The sequence below is a fragment of the Corvus moneduloides genome, chromosome 17 (assembly GCF_009650955.1).
Source record: "Corvus moneduloides isolate bCorMon1 chromosome 17, bCorMon1.pri, whole genome shotgun sequence".
Classification (NCBI taxonomy): domain Eukaryota; kingdom Metazoa; phylum Chordata; class Aves; order Passeriformes; family Corvidae; genus Corvus; species Corvus moneduloides.
This window is the reverse complement of record NC_045492.1, coordinates 1,520,149-1,540,321: the sequence shown is the minus strand read 5'-3', so window position 1 is coordinate 1,540,321 and position 20,173 is coordinate 1,520,149. Positions and strand designations below refer to the sequence as shown.

Below are 20,173 nucleotides of genomic sequence, written 5' to 3'. Positions count from 1 at the left end.
TCATCCTCACAGCCTGGAAGAGTCACCCCGAGCTGGGCACCTGCCCAAAGCCAGGGAAGGGATTTATGAGGAAGGATTGAGGTACCTGTGGAGGCCACACATCTGTGGGGTTAGAAGAGGGTTTTTGCAGACAAACACTTTGAACTGTGCAGTCTGAAATGATGGTTTGGTGCCTGAGTCCCCATGGCAGCTTAACTCTTAAATGTTCCGTTTTCAAAGGGTTCCTAAAATGGATGAGTGCTTAACATGTCCTGGAAAGGGGACCAGATTAGGAAAATCCTCACAGCTAATGACAGAGAAGCCATCAGAGAAAGCCATCTCAATAACTGTCAATAAGGATGTAACAGTAAGGATCTCGTGTCCAGGTTTCATGGATATTATGTTCAGAAAGTACCACTTGGATGATAAAGTTCAACTTCCTGCAGTACCAGGCCAGAAACCTCCACCAGCGAGTCCTGTGGTGAGCCCAGTGTTTCCAGGGCAGATACAGCCCATTTTCTAGATTTCAAGCATAGAAAATCCTCTATAATGCACAGTAAACTGCTCTAATGATTAAGCCCTATCATAGTTGAAGTCAGCCTTACCCATTGCCTGAGTTTGTGCAGGATTAAATTCAGTGTTTTCTTTCTTATGTCCAGCATCTCAACATTTAATCATTTATAGATTTTGATGGGAATGCTTTTAAAATTCTCTTCAATGAACTAAATAGAGCAGTTCCTTTGGTCTGTTGCTGCAATGGATTTTGGTTTCAAGGTCTTGAGACTTACACCTCTTTCCTGAAGCTTTTCAAATGGATGACTGTATTTATTCAAGGCAATTTGTCCTCATAACACTTTGTACCATATGCAGTTATTAGCAACTATTTGTATTTACTTTATCCCAGAGCTTTAATAAAAGACATCAGATATTGCTTACAGAAATACTTTAGATGAGGCTTCTTGGAAAGCTGTCTACATGAAATGGATACAAATACTATACTGATACTGTGTATTTCTCATCCCCTCCCAATCTTACCTGGTCAGTGCCCAGTGGTTTAGCTGACCATAGAATTTCCAAACTCTGATACTGCTACTGCCAGAGACCTGTGGTTTTTCCCCAGATGGGATGCAGCCAAGGTCTCCAGACAGTGCCTGTGACCTGAGCAGCAGGGCTGGACCAGGCAGGGTGGGCACATCCACAGCAGTGCTGCAGTGCAGCTCAGGAGGTGCTTTTGGAGCCTGGTCCTTGCAACTGCTGTGCTTTTGGTCACACTCAGGTTCATTAAATACATCCTTTCTGGACCAACCTAAACTTGAAGATGTATTTCTTGAGCACAATCCAGGATGCTGCAGCTGCAAACAGGCACCACAGGGCACAGCAAGAGCTGACCCACAAAACCACCTCCTTCCTCAAAATATATACACAGCAGGTGTCTCAGTCCTCAGGACCTTATTTATTTCACACCATCCCTGTGTACTGCTGGCTCTCCACATGTACTGCTGCTATTCTTGCTGGCAGCCACTGACACTGTCTGCTCCCACACCCACAGGACCTTTCTGTGGTGTGAAGCAAAGGCACCTCCCCAAGGGCAGCATGTCAGCTGGATGTCTGGCACAGGCTGGAAAGCTCCTGAAGGCAGGACTGAGTTGGTACAGTGGGGCATGCACAGCTAGGAGTGGGGAAAGAGGCCCCAGACAGACCCTGCACAAGGACAGACGGGGTTCTGGTTTGTTCACATGGGAGGGGGCAGCAGGGTTCAGCTCCTGCCTGGAACAACTAAAGGAGCAGGAAGTTCACAACCAGTTTTGGATGTCAAAAATGGCACTTGGTGCCAGTGACAGAACCCAAGTAAATGAAGTCTGAAAACCAACAATTTACATGCTCAGTGAAGATGGAAATGCTTGCTTTAGCAAAGAGAAGTTTTGACTGGGACCTAAGCAAGGGGACAATAATTGGTGATTTACTGAGCACTGCAGACGCTCATTAAACAGCAGAATGACCCCTTCCCTCCTGTGCTGCCTTCCCCATGGCTTTCAGTGGATGTGGTTGGTAAATAACACTGGAAAACCTCTAATGCCTGTCCTACCTGACAGGATTCCCCTGCCAGCAGCCTGGCACAAGGGTCAGCTATAGCCCATTGCTGCAGAAACACAGGGGAGGTGTTTGCTGTTCCCTCCCCTTTGCAAGGGGCAAATGCTGCCATGCACTGACCAAGGTGCATGAGGTGCATTTCTGTTGCCAGAGATGACCACAAGCAGTAAGATGAGAACACGACATTAATTCCTTCTCCCTCTCTTTTAACAGGAAAAAAGGGTGAGACAGGAATAGTACCTTAAAAAAAAAAAAAAAAGATGAATGTGTCTGATGACAAAGAGCCATCGGACACAAAGAATCTGACACACACAGAATCTGACACACAGAGAATCTGACACACAGAGAATCTGACCATAAGGTGCAGAACAGGCACTATAGTGTTACGCTTTTATGATGGAAATTTAACACCTCCTGCATGACTGGAGTTACTAATCCACTGGCTCTGCACAAGCGAAGACCACCTGTGTACCCAGTCACAGCCTGCCCTGCCCTGTACAGGCAGTCCCATACAGCTCCCCTGTTCACCTTCAGTGCCCAAGGCCTGTCACAGTCATCTGTGGAGAAGAGGAAAGTTCAAACAGCACCTGCAACCCAGGGGACCAATGTAAAGGTTTTAATTAGCCCTAAAATGCCACTGCAGCCACACACAGAGAAGTGCACGGCAGAAGCAGTTGTACACACCGTGGTCAGGATGGTGCCAAGCAGCAAGGATTCAGATGAACCAGGGATTTGCATTAAGGAAAACATTTGCCAGGACAGTGGAGAGAGATCTCAAGTCAGGCCCAACAAGGGAAGCTGGCCTTGTATGTACTCACTGCTGGCCATGGCCAAAACAGAGCTGAGCACACTGCTCTGAAGGGGGACCTGGCCCTGGCAAGGCTTCCTACACGTGCTGCAGGTGCTCTGCAACCTGCTTGGATGCAGATTTTGTCATTTCACTTCAAATATTCCTCTTACTGTCTTTCCCTGCCAGCCACAGATGTTTCCTTGCTATCTTTCACTCCTTTTTTTGTTTTTATAACCCAGGCCTTCTAATTTATTCTGATGGAAGGCTTGTCTCCTCTCATACTTACATGGACTGCCCTTTTATTTTTAATTGCTGCCTCCACTTTGTCCCTGAGTGTGGCTAAAGGTGGGAGGTGATCCAACAACTGTACACATGAGAAGAGCACAGGAGCACACAGAAAACATGGAAATCCTCAGGTCCAAGTACTACTCAGGCAGAATTTGGTCAACAGGTTTGGGAATGGGAAGCAGAAGCACAGCCTGTGCATTGGTGGAGAAAGATGCTCCCTCATAAGACCTAAGGCACTGCAGAGCCCAACCTGGCATGCAAGCAGAATGAGCAGACCCCATCCATTAGGAAAGCTCCCCGGTCATTCCCATTTCCAGACTTCATCACAGTAACCTGCCTCCAAAACAGCTCAAGGCAGGATGGAACAGGTTTACCAGCAGCACAGATGAGTGTGTGAACAAAGGGTCACTTAAGATGTGCTGTGGTATTTAATACAGGGACTGATCACACCCACCAGTGTGTGACTGACCAGGCAACATCCTCTGTCACTACACTTCCGAGCAACTTCAGAGAATCAGACAGAGGAAAAATATCTAATTAGAAAAACCTGAGTGAGAGAGGTTATTGCATGGGTCTGCAAATGGGCCTGAACCCAGTCACCTAGTTATGATGTGTGATCCCAGCACCAGAGCCAAGTCCACCCATGGGACTGATCCTGCAGCCACTTCCACACAGGAAGCAGGAAAGAAATCCCCTGGAGCTGGAAACTACACATTCTGCAGGGAAGCAACTTGCTGGGACTTTACAGACACTGTGTGGAGAAGAAGTGTTTCTTCCTCTCTATCAGAAGCAAGGCAAAGAATGTCAGAAAGCTTTTGGGTCACAGCAGATCACCTTCAGAGTGTGACTTCCACCACTGGCACTTAGCCTCCTCCCTTCATGCTTCCTCTGTCGCAGACCATCTGAATACCAAGGTGACCTGTGAAGATAACACAGAGAGAGGAGGCATTTAGGAGCCACTGTGTCGATAGTTGAGGACAAAATATAATTGTACTGTCCTCCTGGCTATTGACAGAGTGTTCCCTCAGCTGCACAGCACCTGCCTGGAGGCTCAGCACCTTCGTGGCTCAGCCTGTCCCAGCCAGTGGCTCCCCAAACCTGCCAGCACAGAAGAGGCTTTGGGTCAGCTCAGGGGAGAGAACCATCCACTTGCAAACAAAGGCCTGTCCTTATCTTCTTAATATTCACTCCAAGAAGAAAACTATCCTCCTGGCTGCAGTTATGGTTTGAATAACACAGAGGAGGGTTTTGGTTTGAAAAAGCTGAGCTGCCTGCGTGTTTCTGTGGCACTGAACCAGCTGTCCAGCTACACAGGCAAGGCTCTTCAGCTTAAAATCAAAGCCTACAATCCAAGGGAGCTAGGGAGAGCAAGAGAAACCCACCTGGCTGCTCTGCAGGCTCCAGGGCAGTGCAGAGAGGCCCCTGTTCACACTACATGATGCAGCTGCCAACAAGCCACCTCAGGGGCCAGAGATTGTCCACAAAACTCCAAGTGCAGGAAGGACTCCTTCCCCTCACTCACTTGATAAACTCACCCAGAGAGCACTTTGCACTTCTGGGCTCAGCCTTCAGGGCTGAAGTGAATTAAGATGTTCCAGATAGCCTGGATCCTTGCCACAGTGCAGAACAAGCCCCAGCACCCACAGAACAACGGGCGGACAGTCAAGGCCCCCATGATCATCACTGGGTGGCAGGAAGGGTTTCTCAAGCCCTTCTCACATGGACATTCTCCTCTGAATGACAACTGCCCTGCAGGTGATAGAGCATTCACCTGGCAGACAAGTGTCCGCAGCAGACATCTTTGCTCTAAGCCAAAGGGAATGCTCTCCTGGGCTCTGGAACGAGGTGATTCACCTTGCACTTGGGTTCTCTGCTTTGGGTGCCAGAAAACTGGGTCGAAAATTCCCAGGCTTGGGCAGGCAAATGATGAGAGGTTGGGACTCTGCAAGATGCTCCAGTTTCCTTCTGGAAAAACTTTCAGAAGCCTGACATCTGCTCCACAGCAAAACAGAACATTTTCCTACACTCAGAAGAATCTGTAGGATGAGAAAAGTATTTCCTACCCAGCCATAACACACACCAGTGTTTTTCCACCAGCTGAGAAACCTCCCAAGAGAGATGGGCTCTCTCTCAGCCTCCCCTTTGGCAGAATCCTCCAGGTGTCAGGTGGAGCCCAAGGAGAGCACCAGGAACCAGGCAGTTACTCCCTGTGTTCCAGAGGAATGGCATACAGCAGGTGAGATCTGTGGATGCACCAGAGGTGGAGTCTGATGTTTTCTGCTGGGTTCAACAGAGTCCGTGGACAGGAGGAAAGGTGCAAATGAAGTGATGCAACATAGAGAGGGGATCTGGTATCTCTGCAGCATGCCAGAGATGTGGCACCAGGGCACATCCCTCCAGATTCCTGAGTGCCAAGCATTTGCCTTCCCCTCTCCTATAAGCACAGCACCACGGGACACGGATCCACAAGTCCCAAGTCTTGCAGCTTCTACAGATGAGGTCTTGGATGTTATTTTATTTCCTCCTCATGTACAAGAGGACATTTTCAGAGAACACTTCCAGGTCCTGCATGACAGCAAAGCTTGCGCTGATGGTCCCAGTGCAGTGTCACTACATGGAAATTCTCCACCAGGTCTTTCTGCTGTTCCCTCACAAGCCATCTCACACACAGGTGTAGTTTACAAGGATCTGGGATGGTCACAAGAGTCTGTAGGTTACAAGAATCTCTATGGCTGGCACTGGGAAAAGGGGAGGGAGGTTATGGAACCCGTGCACACTGCACTGGGGAGGCGGGACTGGCAGAAGGTTCTGTTTGCTCATGGACACTGTGCCCTGCTGATCCCCTGTTCCTGGATGTCAGAGCTGGTGTTGTCCAGTTCCTCGGCCAGGGACTAGAGTGGTTTCATGACCACTCTGGACCTCAGGCCTCAGGGGTGCAGCATGTGCACTGACTGGGAGCTCTTCTCTTGAGCTGCACGAAAGATGTGCGAGGCTGAGACTTCCTCAGTGGGATTTGGGATGACTCAGATCTTTGAGGTTGTCTCCTGGTCTACCTTTGAGTGGTTAGGAGACCTCCCCTTTGTGACCCTAGGCTTTGAAAGGCCCTTGAAGGCAATGGCCTGGTTAACCAGCCTGTGGACATGAGTTTCCCTGCACGTCATGTCAAGCCCTCTGCTCCCCAGACACAGTATCACAAGAGTCACTCCCAGTGAGAGGCTGCTTCATCACCCACTGCAAACCAGTACAGAGAGCAGGACTTGAAGAATAATGGAATCACAGAATCAGTCGGGTTGGAAAAGGCCTCTGAGATGATCAAGTCCAACCCTTAACCCAGCACTGCCAAGCCCATCACTAAACCCTGTCACCAAGTGCCACATTCACACTTTTTTTGAATACCACCAGGGATGGTGACTCCATCACTGCCCTGGGCAGCCTGTCCCAGTGCCTGACCACCCTTTTAGTGAAGAAATTTCCCCTAATACCCAGCCTAAAACTCCCCTGACACAACTTGAGGCTGTTTTGTTTTGTCCTGTCACTTGTAACCTGGGAGAACGCCGAGTCCCACCTGCCTGCACCTTCCTGTCAGGACAGGGTGACCACTGCTGCAGTGACCAGTTCAGGCTCAGCTGAGCATCTCTCCTCTCTCCACCCTGCAGCCCTGGATTCAAAACTAGCAAGTTAAGAGGCAACTCAACAGGATATCCAGGGGACCTACAAACTGGTATCATTTCCAGTTCAATTCCTTCCTGGGCATGTCACTTGTGACATGGGCACCTAAGTACAGAGGGAGATATCCTTCTGAAAAACACACATAAAGAAAAGTCTCGGTATTTCCTTGTTTTGTCAAGGAATATGCCACAGGAAGCAGCTCAGGAGATGGGAATATTGCTGACTTGTGTTGCAGCTCTGTCACACAGGGAGCTGCTGGCCTTGTCCTCAGTAGCTCAAAATGGAAGTAACATTTTAAACATTGACCTTATACTAATCAGCATGAAGCACAAACAAGAGTTCACATCACCTACTGACTCTTTGGGTGAGTTTTGAATTAAATTCAGCAGAAAATAAATTAAAAATTCAACAAATCATTATATGACAGGTCTGGACATATTTAAAACACATTTGAAACGCATCATTCTCAAAAGAAGGAGACAAAATAGACTTCAGCTTTAGTAGAGCCTCTGTTCTTTGTTTTAGCAACTTCAGTGGAATGAAAAATTGGAAGTTTTAATTATAATTATTTTTTTTAAAGGATGCTACAGGCAAGACAGTGGCTCTGTGTCTGACTTTGCAGAGTAGGTTACTAAATAATACATATTGAGCACATGCTGCTGCACTGTAGAGAATGTCAAAGCACCAAGAAAGCAGGAGATTTTTGTTTTGGAGAGGTTCTCTGGTAGATGGGCTTTTGGCATTCCCAAGGCACAACAAAGCAGAGTGGCACTGTGGAAATAAAATGCATTAGTTGAATGTTCCTGCTAAAGCTACAAGAAGGATATTTCAGCAGGCCCTTCTCAGTTGTAAGATAAGATAAGATAAAGGGTTCTGTTCTTTCCCATTAGTTCCAGGGAGAAACCTTCACCTTCATTTTCCATAATTTCTTTGTGAACCATAAGCATAATACCTAATTTTAAATTCAACTTCATTTTTTGGACTGTAACTCCGTACTAAGGGCCAAAATCTCTACCTGGGGGAAGCAAAGCTCCTGCTGCAGAAGCTGCTCCTTCTTCTCCCCACAGGATGAGTTATCTCTACAACCCCCAACACCATCCCCAGCCCACTCCAGCTCAAAGGCCTCAGAGCCCCATTCTGGGCAGTGCTGGTCCCAGCTCAGCCCCTGCTGATCTTGGCTTGAACCCCAAAAGTGAAGCAGGAAGGTTGTCAGTTCCTTATCTGCTCCCTTTCCAAAAACACATCAGAAAACAGAGAAACCAGTCATTTTTTCTTGATTGCACTTCCACTGTCTGCAATAAATTATGGTTTTTTTCTTTTCTGCTTAATCAAAGTTCACAGGAACTAAATCAACATTTCAAAACAGAAACAGCACAATGACATTTTGCCAGCTTTCAAAAATTAACACTTAGGTCTATTACTTAATGAAAGTTTAACACTGACTACCACAGCACTTTATTTCAAAACTCTCCAGAGTCTCCACTATCCTGAGCACCAGAACACGTACTATGTTAAAGTATTCATAATTAAACAACACCACAGGACAATTAACATTCAACTTCAGCCTGGTAATGATCAATAAGAAGATGTACCAATGAGACAAGATAGTTCCCCTGGGTGTACCTTAAGCCACCTTATTTTATATGTTGGACCTTGCTTGGATATCTGCCTCACACTGAGGCTGGACTGCACTCTACAAATGCCTGGTTTTTCCCACTGCCCGCACAAGTCAGAGAAATTAGCCCAGAAAGAGACTTTGCCAGGCATCTGCACTTAAATAAATGAATCTCAATCCAGTCACAGAAAATAAACACCAAATCTGGCTCAAACAGCTGAGATACAGTTTAGACCTCTAAAGTCTTGCTGCACTGCTTTAGAGTCTCACAGGTCTTGACACAAATTCTATTAGCAGCAATTTCAAATTCACTGGCAGATCACTGATGCAAACATTGACTAGTGTCAGGCCTGCCACCAACCTCTGCAGCAAGCCCTGAGAAACACCAGCTTTCCCACTGACAACCACCTTCCAAGTATTTTTTTCACCTTTAGTTCATACCATATCTGCTCTACGGCTTCTGGGAACTAATATTTGACTGCAGCTGCACAGTTACACAGCACAACTGCTCTGTGCTGCATTTATTAAGTAACCTCTCTGTCAAACTTGCACCTTCCACAAAGAATGAAATCAGGGATGTTTGATAAAACCTGTTTTCCGCAGACTGCCACAGACTGTGGCCACTAGTCTCAGTCTCCCCTTGAGCTCCTAGAACCTGGATTTCTCTTTGGTCCCAGAGTCTCCTTCAGCCAGTAAGTCTCCAAGTTCCTGTCCTCACACCCTGGTATTCATGATCCCATCACAGGGCACCACATCATCTGCAGCTCCTTGGTTTTTTCCCATAATGTCTCTGCCCCTTTTCCCTATTTTTCTTGAGCCAAATATCTTTGTGACACACGCTGTACAATACGTTCAGCTGGAGATTAAAAGAAGCAAAGTGTTCCCTAAGCAGATCCAAACTTTCTTTCCCTACCTTATATATAACAGGAAAAAAACGAGTGCATAAATACTTTTTACCTTTCCTTGATGTTGCAGGCTCTTTGCATTCTTTCCCTTTATTTGCACTGGTTGTTCTTAATGGACAAACCTTGGGTACAGCAAAGCCTGTTTTTCCCTTTGCAGTCCTCCTTGATTTGGGGACACAGTGAGGGATGAAGCAGCAGTGGGACCACAGAGGTTTGGTTATCCTGACTTTTGCAGTCATCTGGTACTTAGTCCTGGATCAAGGGCTTTAAACAGTTCCCCACTCGGCTCTGGCAGGAAATGCAGCCCACCATCTGCAGGCATTTGGGGGCTAATTGTAAAATAGTCTCTAGGCTCAAACTTGGTGTAAGTAAAGAAGTAGATAGGGTTGCTCACCGTAGATTTTCTGAATTCCTTGCAGGTCATCCTGGGGCAGTTTGAAGTTGTGTGTTTCCATGTACTGGTAGAAAGGAGCCATGATAGCACTGGGATCATTGGAGTGTTCCAGACCCAGCGCATGCCCCAGCTCATGGACTGCAACCAGGAAGAGATCGTTCCCTGTGGGAGGAAGGCACAGCCAGGTTAGCACACAGCCACGGCCTGAGGCCATCCCAAGCCCCTCTTGCCCATAAAGCCAGAAGCAAATGCTTTGCTCTCCTCCTGCACAGCAGGTCACAGTGCCAGGGTCAGCTCCTGGAGATGGTTTTAGTCCCAAAAGTCTGCACAGCCTTTAGCCATCGTCATGGAATGGGCCAGAGGCTGCCAGCCCCAGACAGAGCAGGTAAAACAGGCAGTGCCTGCAGTGAAAGGACACTGACTGTAAACTCTCTTGTAGAGAATTTACAGAAAATAGCCAACAAAATGGTCACTCTGATACCACCGGCTCCTTATCTGAGTGCTGCCAGGAGAGGTGAGAACACAGACAGTCTGCTAATCCATGGTGGGGTGGGTGCTTTGTGCCCCTTCTGGGTCCTCTGGCGCTGTGCTCTGATCTGCCCTGGGCCAACAAATTGTAGGGGAGGTCTGAAGGCACTTGGCAAGGCAGGAGGAAGGACAGAGAAGACCAGGATAAGACCCACTGTCCCATGTGGGCAGCCCCATCTCCTCCAGTGCAGGCTCTTCGATGTGCTTTTACTCTGCTGGACCCCTGGCACTGCCATGTGTGCAGGAGCTGAGCACAGGTAGCTCCGTCCCACACAGGGAAAAGGTTGGGTTGGATCCCAGTGGTGGAAGACAAAGGAAGAAGGAGGAAAGAAGGGTCAGGACTCTTCCTGACAGGAAGAGGAAGGGTTCAGGAGCCCTGTCTGGTGCAGAAGCTGGGAGGAGTGCAAAGTAGGGGTACCTTCAACTCTACAGGCACACATTCCTCTTCAGTCCCACGGGTCTGGGACCCTCAGCTCTTTGATCTAGTGTGGTCCCTGGATGTCCTACTCCATAAGGGCACTGGAAAGTGACCCAGGCAATGCTATGTAGGGATGAAGACAGAGCCAACAAGGACTGATGTAAGGGTCTCTTCATGGCAGGAAAATGTCTGAGCCCTCAATTCTGCCTCAATTTGGGCTCCTCTGGTTTTGTATTTTTTTGGCAAGGCAGAAACCAAGAGCACTTGCAATCAGTTGTCAGTGGCAGTTCAGTGGCTGCTCCGCAGCCTCTCCAAAGAGCTTCCCCACACCTCCAACTGCCCCTGCCTTGGAGGTACCAATGCTCAGCTCTGTGCACAAGGCTGAGCTCTCCCTGAGACAGGAGTTGCAACAGTGACTCGCACAGAACCATCTCCACTTTTTAAATAGTTACTGCTTCACTGTTGCCCATAAAAACATGACAGAGCAGTTTCAGGGGTCTGTGAGTCTCCACAGCAGGGAGCTTTGCCAGCATCTGAAGATACCTAAAATCAGTACCAAGCAGTGCTTCCCCAGCCACACGTACCACACCAAAAACAGTTAAGTGCTCTAAACATTTGAGTTGGAGGGGAAAGCATCTGAATACACAAGATATGTAAAAATATACAAATGCATTTCAAATAAATTTTCAAATACAAATGTCCAAAAACATATATAGCCTAAAATGTTAGAATTTCTGTATTTGGGAAATCCACATGGAGACCTACTTAGTTATTTTTTTCTCATCTGTGGCTGAAAAACCTGGTTTGTGCAGAACAAGTCAATACCATGTCCAACAGCGTAGTATAAAATGCATGAAGTAGTTTTATGGTAAAGTTCGGAGGACTGATCAGGGGTTTTCAAAAACACTCAAGCTTAGAAGAAGCACCCAAATTCCAAACAGGAATCAGAGATTCAATGTAGTCTTGCAAAATTGAATGGAGTCCTGTATCACCCTAAATGCTCGTGAAAGCATCATTTTCACTGCTACCACAACTACTCACACGTGGAAGTCCACGGCAAAGGTCACTCAGTACAGAGCTGACCTCATGAGACTCTGCTCATCACTCACCACAGGCTCACAGGCTCTGCCTGTGCTCAGGGACATCTTCCTTCACCTTCCCTCGGTGGCATTGCTAAAGTATCTGCAGTATTTGTGCTGCCAGCAGGTCTAGAACTTTTCTCTCTGTAAATCTGCATATAAATTTATGGAAGTGACTTGCATCTATGTCCTAAACCTTTACCAGGAACATAAGATCAGGCACTACCTTAAGCTAAATTAGTTTTAAACAGCTTTCAATCACTTGTTGCTGCCCAAAATAAATGCCAGCCCACTTTACAGGTGGAAAACAAATCCCACAGACTCACAGGATGGTCGAGGCTGGAAGGCATCTCTGGAGATTGTCTAGTCCAATGCCCAGCTCAAGCAAGGTCAAGTAAAGCAGGTTGTCTTGTCAGGTTTTGAATGTCAAGTTTCTTGTACTGGGAAGCCGTGCCCAGGGCACTCCAGATGTGCCAAGCAGAAAGGAAGGATCATCCTTGCTGGCACTGACCTGCTGGCAAAGTTCTTCCAGAGGCAGCCCTGGATGCTGTCAGCCTTCTGTGCTGCTGACTCATGTTCAACTTGCTGTCATCCAGGAGCCCCAGGTCCTTCTCTGCAAAGCTGCTTCCCAATCTCTGGGCCACCAACAAAACCCAGGGGCAGGGCTGTGCATTTCCCCTTGCTCACCTTCCTTAGGTTCCTGTCAGCCTGTTCCTCCAGCCTCTCGAGGTCTCTGAACCACAGCATCACTAGGCAGTGTTATCAACCACTCCTCCAAATTTCCTGTCATCTTCAAACTCACTGAATGTGCACTCTGCTGCATCACTAATGTCATTTCATCAAGGTATTACAGTACTGACCTCATGCAACCCCTCTGACACATATCCTGAACATCTCCATCTTGTGGTTACTGCAGCTAAGGATGTAACTCATCTTCACAATACCCACATTTCTTCAGGTATCAGGTCCAGCAGATCATCCTTGTTTGTTCCTGGATCACCAGTAAGACAAACAGTAAGAGTTCTGTGATAATCAGCAAGCCCAGGAAGATGGAGGCTCATTCCTGAAGAAGTACCTCAACCACCATGGTGGTGTGTATTTCTTGTCCAAACAGCATTCCTGAAAGTGTTCATCTTCTTGGAGCAAGGTTCAGATGGAGACCTAACATCCTAGCATGATGCCTTGCTATGGAAACATGGTCAGGCAATGGGATAGAGGCTCCTTACTTTCCTGTTCAACCCACTCCCCCAAGACCAAGGAACATGAAAAACTTGCACTCACAGTATCCCAGCCACCTGGGTAAGACAGTAGGGTGAAGAAGGAACTGACTCCTCTTGGTCTGTACTTGCAGGAAACAGTCCCAAGAGAAATACAACAATTTTTGCTCATTTGCACCATCTGTATAAAATGAACAGGTCTGGTCAGAGACCTGCCTGAGCTTCCTCCTTCCCAATTCTCAGGAGGCAGCCAAAACTCCACCAATAAGCACCAGAGAGAGGATGACCCTGTAAAACTCGGGGGAGTAAGTTGGTTCACTGAGTAAATTAGTTTGACCTGCTATGCTAAAGAAACACAGTTAATTTAGCTTTGAAGTTGCTGATGTGTTTTCTTTACCAGAACAATGTTATCACCATGGAAAATGACAACTGAGGACACACCTATAGCACTATAAAAGCATCCTCCTTTATCATGAATGCACTGCTTACCTAACATCCAGATCAATGGCTCTATACAACTTGAAACATAGGTTTAAGTTGAATTTTCTTAATTAAAAGCAATCTGTGTTCAGGATAAACCTCATTAGCTGGTGTGCTCCCAGCTCAGCTAACTTACATTAGATAAATTGCAATATAATCCCATATCAAACCCAGCTCTTTGGTGAAAGGACTCTCAAATTGTTTGTAACATTCTACCTTTCCCTGCAGAGTTAGGAAACACATGGTTTTATTGCAACACAGAGAACACTGGAGTCATAGATAAACTGACTTATGTATGAACTTCCTTCAACTCTCAAACTCCATCCCTCCTGATTCTTCGATTTTTAATCTTCCTCTGGAAAACCATTCCATAGGTAACAGACATCTTGAGACAGATTTTCTTTGTGAAGTTGCCAGCACATGCCTTCTTGGACAGTTTCATTCCTTTTAACTATGAAAATCCATATCAAAACACTTTATTTTGCTAAGTAACTCACTGAATAATTGCTTTAGGTCAGTGAAGCCACTTGCTGAAATGCCTGTCAGTTCACAGCAGCAGGTCACGGGGACTCCATTGTGGCACTGCTATCAGTTATTGCTATCAGTGTTCACCCCTGAGCACAGCTGTGAGTGTGGGTAGGCTCTGGAGAGCACACAGCACTGGGGACTGTAAATCCAGGACACAGCTTCTAAGATAACTGAAGTACAAATAATATTGCATATCAGATTGACAGGAGAAAAGAGACTGAATCTCTGCTCTTTGTCATGTTAGTTTTATACTTTATGAACTGTATCGCTCCGCCAACACATCTACATATTGCAGTGTACTCAGACACAATTCAAAAGACATATGAAGGTTGTATTTTGAATTTTTATTAAAGTAAGAATGATACTGAAGAAGTCAGATGATTGATTGTGTGTGACAATAGCATGCCTCAAGTAATTACAGAAGAGATGGTGTGAACTAAACATGCTTTAAATACAGTAAAATGAGTCCTTCCACCCCAACAGCCACATAGAAACAACTGTTTCCCAAGCACAACTTAAAGAAGCTTTAGAGCTACTCTAAGCTATGCCTTGGTTCTTGCATCTTCAGACCTGGCAGGTCTGACCTGTCCAACAGAAGAACATGTCATTTGTCTGTGCTCCTCCATTCACCTCCACAACATGCTCTGCTCAAGGAAAGCTTTTCAGTCTTCTGAAGTCCCTGAAGAAGGGGTGATACTGCTCTGTGGAATTCTGTGGAAAACAGCTTTTCTATCTAGAAAGGAAGAAAATACACGTTAAAAAGAAATACAGGTGTCACTTTGTTCATAAGCAATTATTGTTGCTTGTAGCAATGAACATGATGCTTCTCAAGGAATTACTGAAAACTGAAGAGCATGTGAACAGCTTCACTGGAGAAAGAAGGAGTGATCTGCAGTTCTAACAGCAACTGTACCACAGCTACATTAAACTGATCCCCATGAGACCAAGTGACTGCAGAAGGACAAAGAGCCACATTGTGTTACAAATGTGAAAGGTAATTTGCCTTTATTGCCCAAAAGGCAGCGTGCAAATCAGGGCTGGTAGCTGTGCTACACACCTTACTAATGGTGCAAGCTGGACTTTATCTGACATGCATGGAGGACACTATGAGGACAACCTCCTGCAGAAATTCAGAGGAAAAACACAAACTAATGGTCTGCAGTGGTGAGACCAAAAGTGGCAGAGTGGGCAGCCAGAGAGTTGTGCCACTTCAGCTGGCTCAGCAGCCTGACAGTCAGCAGAGTAAGAGCATTCTGCTGAAAGATTAACCCCATCTTTCACAAATGTAGGTTGTAATTCCATAAACAATTCAATATCAAAGAATTACTGATCCCAAAATGAAAATTCCTATTTGCCAATTCCAGCATAGAATTTAGTAAAACAGATGGTAAAGCAGTAAAGAAAATAAAAAATCACAGAAACACAAAAAATGTAGATTTGACTTTCATTCCATCAGTCTTGAAAAGGAGCTATTATTTATATTTTTAAAGTATTTAAATACAGCAGGGTTTATAGACAGAATTCAGTCCTGACCCAGCAGTGGAAACACCAGAGGGTAACTAAAAAACTCTAGGTCCTGGCATAAGCAGTATGGACAAACCAATCTGTGCTACTTGGAATCCTTTTCTGCCCATCAGGTTGAAACGAAATTTAATTCCTGATGCTGGCAACAGAGCAAGTGTTGTTCTGGAAGCTGTGAGAGTAGCTCTGTGCCACAGAGAGGGCGTTCTCTAGAACAGGAGACTTTCTGTCTTTGCCCCCCCGACACAGAAGTTCCTGATGGGGCTGTAAAGACTGAGCAGTACTGAGACACAAGAGAGCTGGGATGGAAGAGATTTCCCCCTCAGAGTCATATTCTTGGTGGATGTGGGTACAGAAGGGAATACTTGTCTTACTGCTTTCAAACCTTGAGCTCTTCTTCAGAAACAGGAGAGAAAAGAAGAAAGTAATTTAAACAACTCCCAAGTTTGCTGCTTGCATGTGATGTCAAAATCCAGAGCACTGGGTGTCATTTCCCTGCTGATGCTACAATCCACCTCTGCCTGTGATGACCTGCAAACTCTTTTCAAGAATTCCTCTATTTTTCTTTTTCTTTCTTTCTTCCTGATGGCCTGTTGTTTTTCTCCTCCCCGCTTCAGCAAGTGGAATGCAGCAAGTTTATTAAACACACTGCTCCATTTTGGCTCATTTCACATCATCAGTTTCTGCTTTACAAAAGGAAAGTGACAAAAAGAGACTTTTTGGCTCACCTTGATTCTCATGACCTGTTTTTTTTCACAGTTGGTTTTTTTTCTTCCTTTTTAAGAGAATGACACATCATTTTGATCCTTACTGGCTCTTTTCTGTGAATTGCAGAGTACTTCCTTCTCTGTGGAAAGAAGTAAAGTACTTTACTTTGACTATACATAAATCCACAGGATTCCAAATATCTACAAAACTATATTCATACTCTGTGTATTGAGTGACTACTGACAAAAGCAATGGGATAACATTTTTCTTTAAAGAACACTATAAACATCAGGTGTATTGAGAAGTACCATCAGGTGTATTTACAAGTACAGTGTTTTGAAAATGGAATTTGGAGATGACCCCTATTAATGAATTTCAGCTGTAATCAATAACTAGCACTAGTTATTGCTAGTTACTGCTACAGGCTTCAAAATCCAGCCTGCACTGTGAAGCCACTGCTGTGTTTGTAGAATGACAGCAAACATACCAAAAGAAAGCACTACTTACAGAGAGGCTGTCCAGGGGTGGAGAGGAGAACCTGAAGACAGAAATCTTCCCCATGTGCTGATGGGCTTCCTCTCTTCTCCTTTAGGTTGACAGGACAGGGGTGCAATCTCAAGATGTTGCTGATTTAAGCTGCCTGATTTGATTTCTTTTTACTGTGGCTGGCTGTCTTGAAATCATGTGTCTATATCCCTGCTCAAATTTGTTCAACATTAGCACAGGATATGAGAGAGCTCTGGCTTATGGGAATGAGTCTCTCCCTAAGCAGCTACAGGATGAAACCAGTGTTAAGTAGGTATGTCCTGGAGACTAAACACTGAACTGGTCTTCAGTGAACAAAGTACTGAGTAACAGCATGACATCAAAAGGCCCTGAGAGAATAAATTGAAATTTTAATACAATTTATGCCCCACTTGACTTCCAACATGTATATCAAATTCTTCCAGGTCTTCTGTGCTAAAGGACACGTGAGTAACTTCAAAGCAGCTCTGGTTTTTGCTCTGGAAAACGCTGATGCTCATTTTCAACAACAGTGTCAAAAGCCTGAAAAATAATGATGGATTCAAAATGCCATTTGTTAGAACAAAACTCTTTAGATGTGGAGATGTTCTGTACCTGAGAAATTAGAGAAAGAAAATTAAAAATCTACTTGGCAGCCAAACAGCACAAAAACTACACGCGTTCTCTGTTGTGAGTTACTCATTGTATTCACACTCTGTAGATTGCTGGCTTCAGTACTTCCATAGAAAATGAACATGAGAAAAAGTGGTAACATAAGAAAGAAATGAGACAAAGCGAGGCAAGATGCAGAGGAAACAGGAATTAATCAAGGAGAAAAGACTACCGAGTTCTGGCAATTTGCTGGGTGAAAGTACAGGGGGTTAAGGCGCATTTTCTTTTCCAAGCAGGCACTGCACTTGCACAAGGCACGTAAGCAGGGAGCAAGCAGAGAGAGTCAACCTAGGAAAGTGGATGCCAATACAAATCTCAAAGAAAAAAAGAAAGCAACAGCTGGATACTCTTCATTCCTATTAGTTCCCTCCCTCCACATAAAATGTCACAACTGTAATCAAACAAAACAAATAGGATAAAGAACACTTAGCCAGCATTGTTTCGAAAGTGACTGGAAACACCTGGGAGTCTTTGATAATGAGGAACTATATGGCTAGGTAAAAAGAAAAATCCAAATCTACTGCTACATCCACCTTAATACCAGGGAATCTGCTGGATGTTCTAACATACATTCTATGTTTATAGGATTAGTCTAGTCAATGCTCCAGAAACCTTGTACATTCAGTTATTTAAAAAAAACATAAAAGGAACAGTCAGAGGTGGTTCTTCAAAAGGATTAAACATCTAGCAAAAAATATTGCCAGCTACCTTTTCATGCACCTGTGAGCATCACCAGTCCTCCCTCATGAAAGATTTCCATATTAAACAGTCCTGTTTTTAGAAGGGGACTTGGTGATAAAAACAGAGAATTTTATGAGCTGAATACCTTGCTATGGCTCAGAGTTGCCACAAGAAATAACTGCAATTTGCTTTTTAGTTCTAGGAACTCCAATTCTGTCTATGGCAGTGCTAAAGAATTGTGGAAAACTGTAGATTGAAAGGCATGGCTGGAAGTCACCAAGTTTAACTTTCTGCTTCAAGCAGGGCTTATCTCAAAATTACATCACGTTGCTCAGGACATCATCCAGCCACATTCCAAAAGTCTCAAAGGATGCAGTCCCCACCACCTCTCCAGGTGCAGCCTCTGAGTTCTACCACTCTGTTGGTGAAGAAGTTTTTACCTTACACCCAGGTGGGGTTTTTCTTGCTGCAGCTTGTGCCCCTTGCCTTTTGTTCCTTTTTCTGGTCCTCCACTTCATGTGCCTCTGTCCTCTCTCTAGTATCTCCTCAGGTGGAAGACTGCTATTAGATGATTCCTCCCCATCCTCCTCCTCCTCACCAGGCTGACCAAGCCCAGTTCCCCTGGTTTCATCTTGCTTACAGGGATACAAATGTCCAAAGAATCAAGAAGGTTTGTGATGTTAATACTGCCAGGACAGAAAACAGCAGATCTCCATTGAAGACACTGCTTTGAACACACTGATCAGCAGATTAAACATCTGCTCAAAGCTCTGCATTCCCCCAAGCAGGCCTGTCATGATCACTGGCTGTCAGTAAGCTCCAAAATTAGCTCCCCCAATCAAAATTTTCTCCTTGAGATCCTTGCTGAATATTCACATTCATCAGCCTAGACAGCATTTGGCTGTCCTGAAAAAGCTGCTCAGGTTCCTGAACATATGCCATGTCCAGATGGTGACTCCAGGAGTGCTTGCTCTGCTGTGCAGGTAAATGTCCACTGAAACAATGCTAGTTCTTGTGGTAGAATCACAGGGAGAAAGCTGTCCAATTCCTCTCCTCACTGGCTGACAGAACCTTCCCAAAGGCAGTTCAGGCCCTTTTCCTCCAGAGCTTCTGCAGAAGCTCCTGCACTGAATTAGCACTGAATTAGCACTGAGTTAGCACTGAAGGTGACCCGTGAGATCTCATCTCCCATACTGGTTCTGGCAGTGTCTTGCAAACTCTGGCACTATTTTTGATTGGCTTTCTTTCAGAAGTCCTGAACAGGAAGCTTTCCAAAGAAGACTCAGCAGGAACCCACTGGGATCTGTGGGGGACACACTCAATTGTAACAATTGTAAAATTTGTTTACTTGCTGTTAGCAAAGCTCAGCATTTCTTGCCAACATCTAAAAAGCTGCCACAGTAGTCATTCTACATTTACAGAGAGAACTTGGTACAGGTGTGGAAGAGAGGCACTGGAGGATGAACCCTGTGATCTGTACAATGATCACACAATGTGAAGTTGAGCCACACTGGAGATGGTACAGAAGTAACTCGTCAGCTGTGGGTGTTTCTTGAAGGAGCTGAAGTGGCTTCCCTGGGCACACTCCCACCTACAGTGCTACGTGACAATATATAATAGGGAGGGTCTTAGAGGCCAACTCTGGGCATGGTGAAAGAAAGAAAATCTGGTGATCCCTGGCTGAGTATGGATACCCCAGTTCTTACCTCACCTTAGTATTAAAAAGATTCTCTCATCTAGCTGCAGGGGGTTGGCAGACACCACTGATTTAGTGGTATGATGTAAGCAACATGCGTAACAGCAACATATCTTTGCTTTTAAACCACCAGGAGGAAGATTTGCCTGGGATTATTATTAATACTATTCATAATGTTAAACTGGAGATAGAAACTTACTTTCTGTAATTAACCTGGGTTAAACAAATGTTTGAGTTGTCAAAGGTGTGTAAGAGCTGCTTGTGTCCTGTGGATATTTAAACTGACAGAACTAACTTCCAGTCACTCAAGATTCCTTTCCAACTTGTTTTTGGAGTTACATACATCTATACTTATTATTTCCATATAAAGGATAGGAAATACTTGGTTTGGCCAGTTAATAATGGATTTC

General features: G+C 45.3%; 1 protein-coding gene across 2 annotated transcripts in view; it reads right to left on the bottom strand.

Moving 5' to 3' along the window:
- The window catches only part of MMP24 (matrix metallopeptidase 24), a 43,389-nt gene that overhangs the window by 7,630 nt on the left and 15,586 nt on the right, over window positions 1-20,173 (bottom strand). For both annotated transcript variants that reach the window (XM_032126663.1, XM_032126664.1), the window contains exon 5: window positions 9,732-9,893. In XM_032126663.1, coding sequence (XP_031982554.1) covers window positions 9,732-9,893 — 162 coding nt within the window. The remainder of the gene's footprint in view (window positions 1-9,731; window positions 9,894-20,173) is intronic.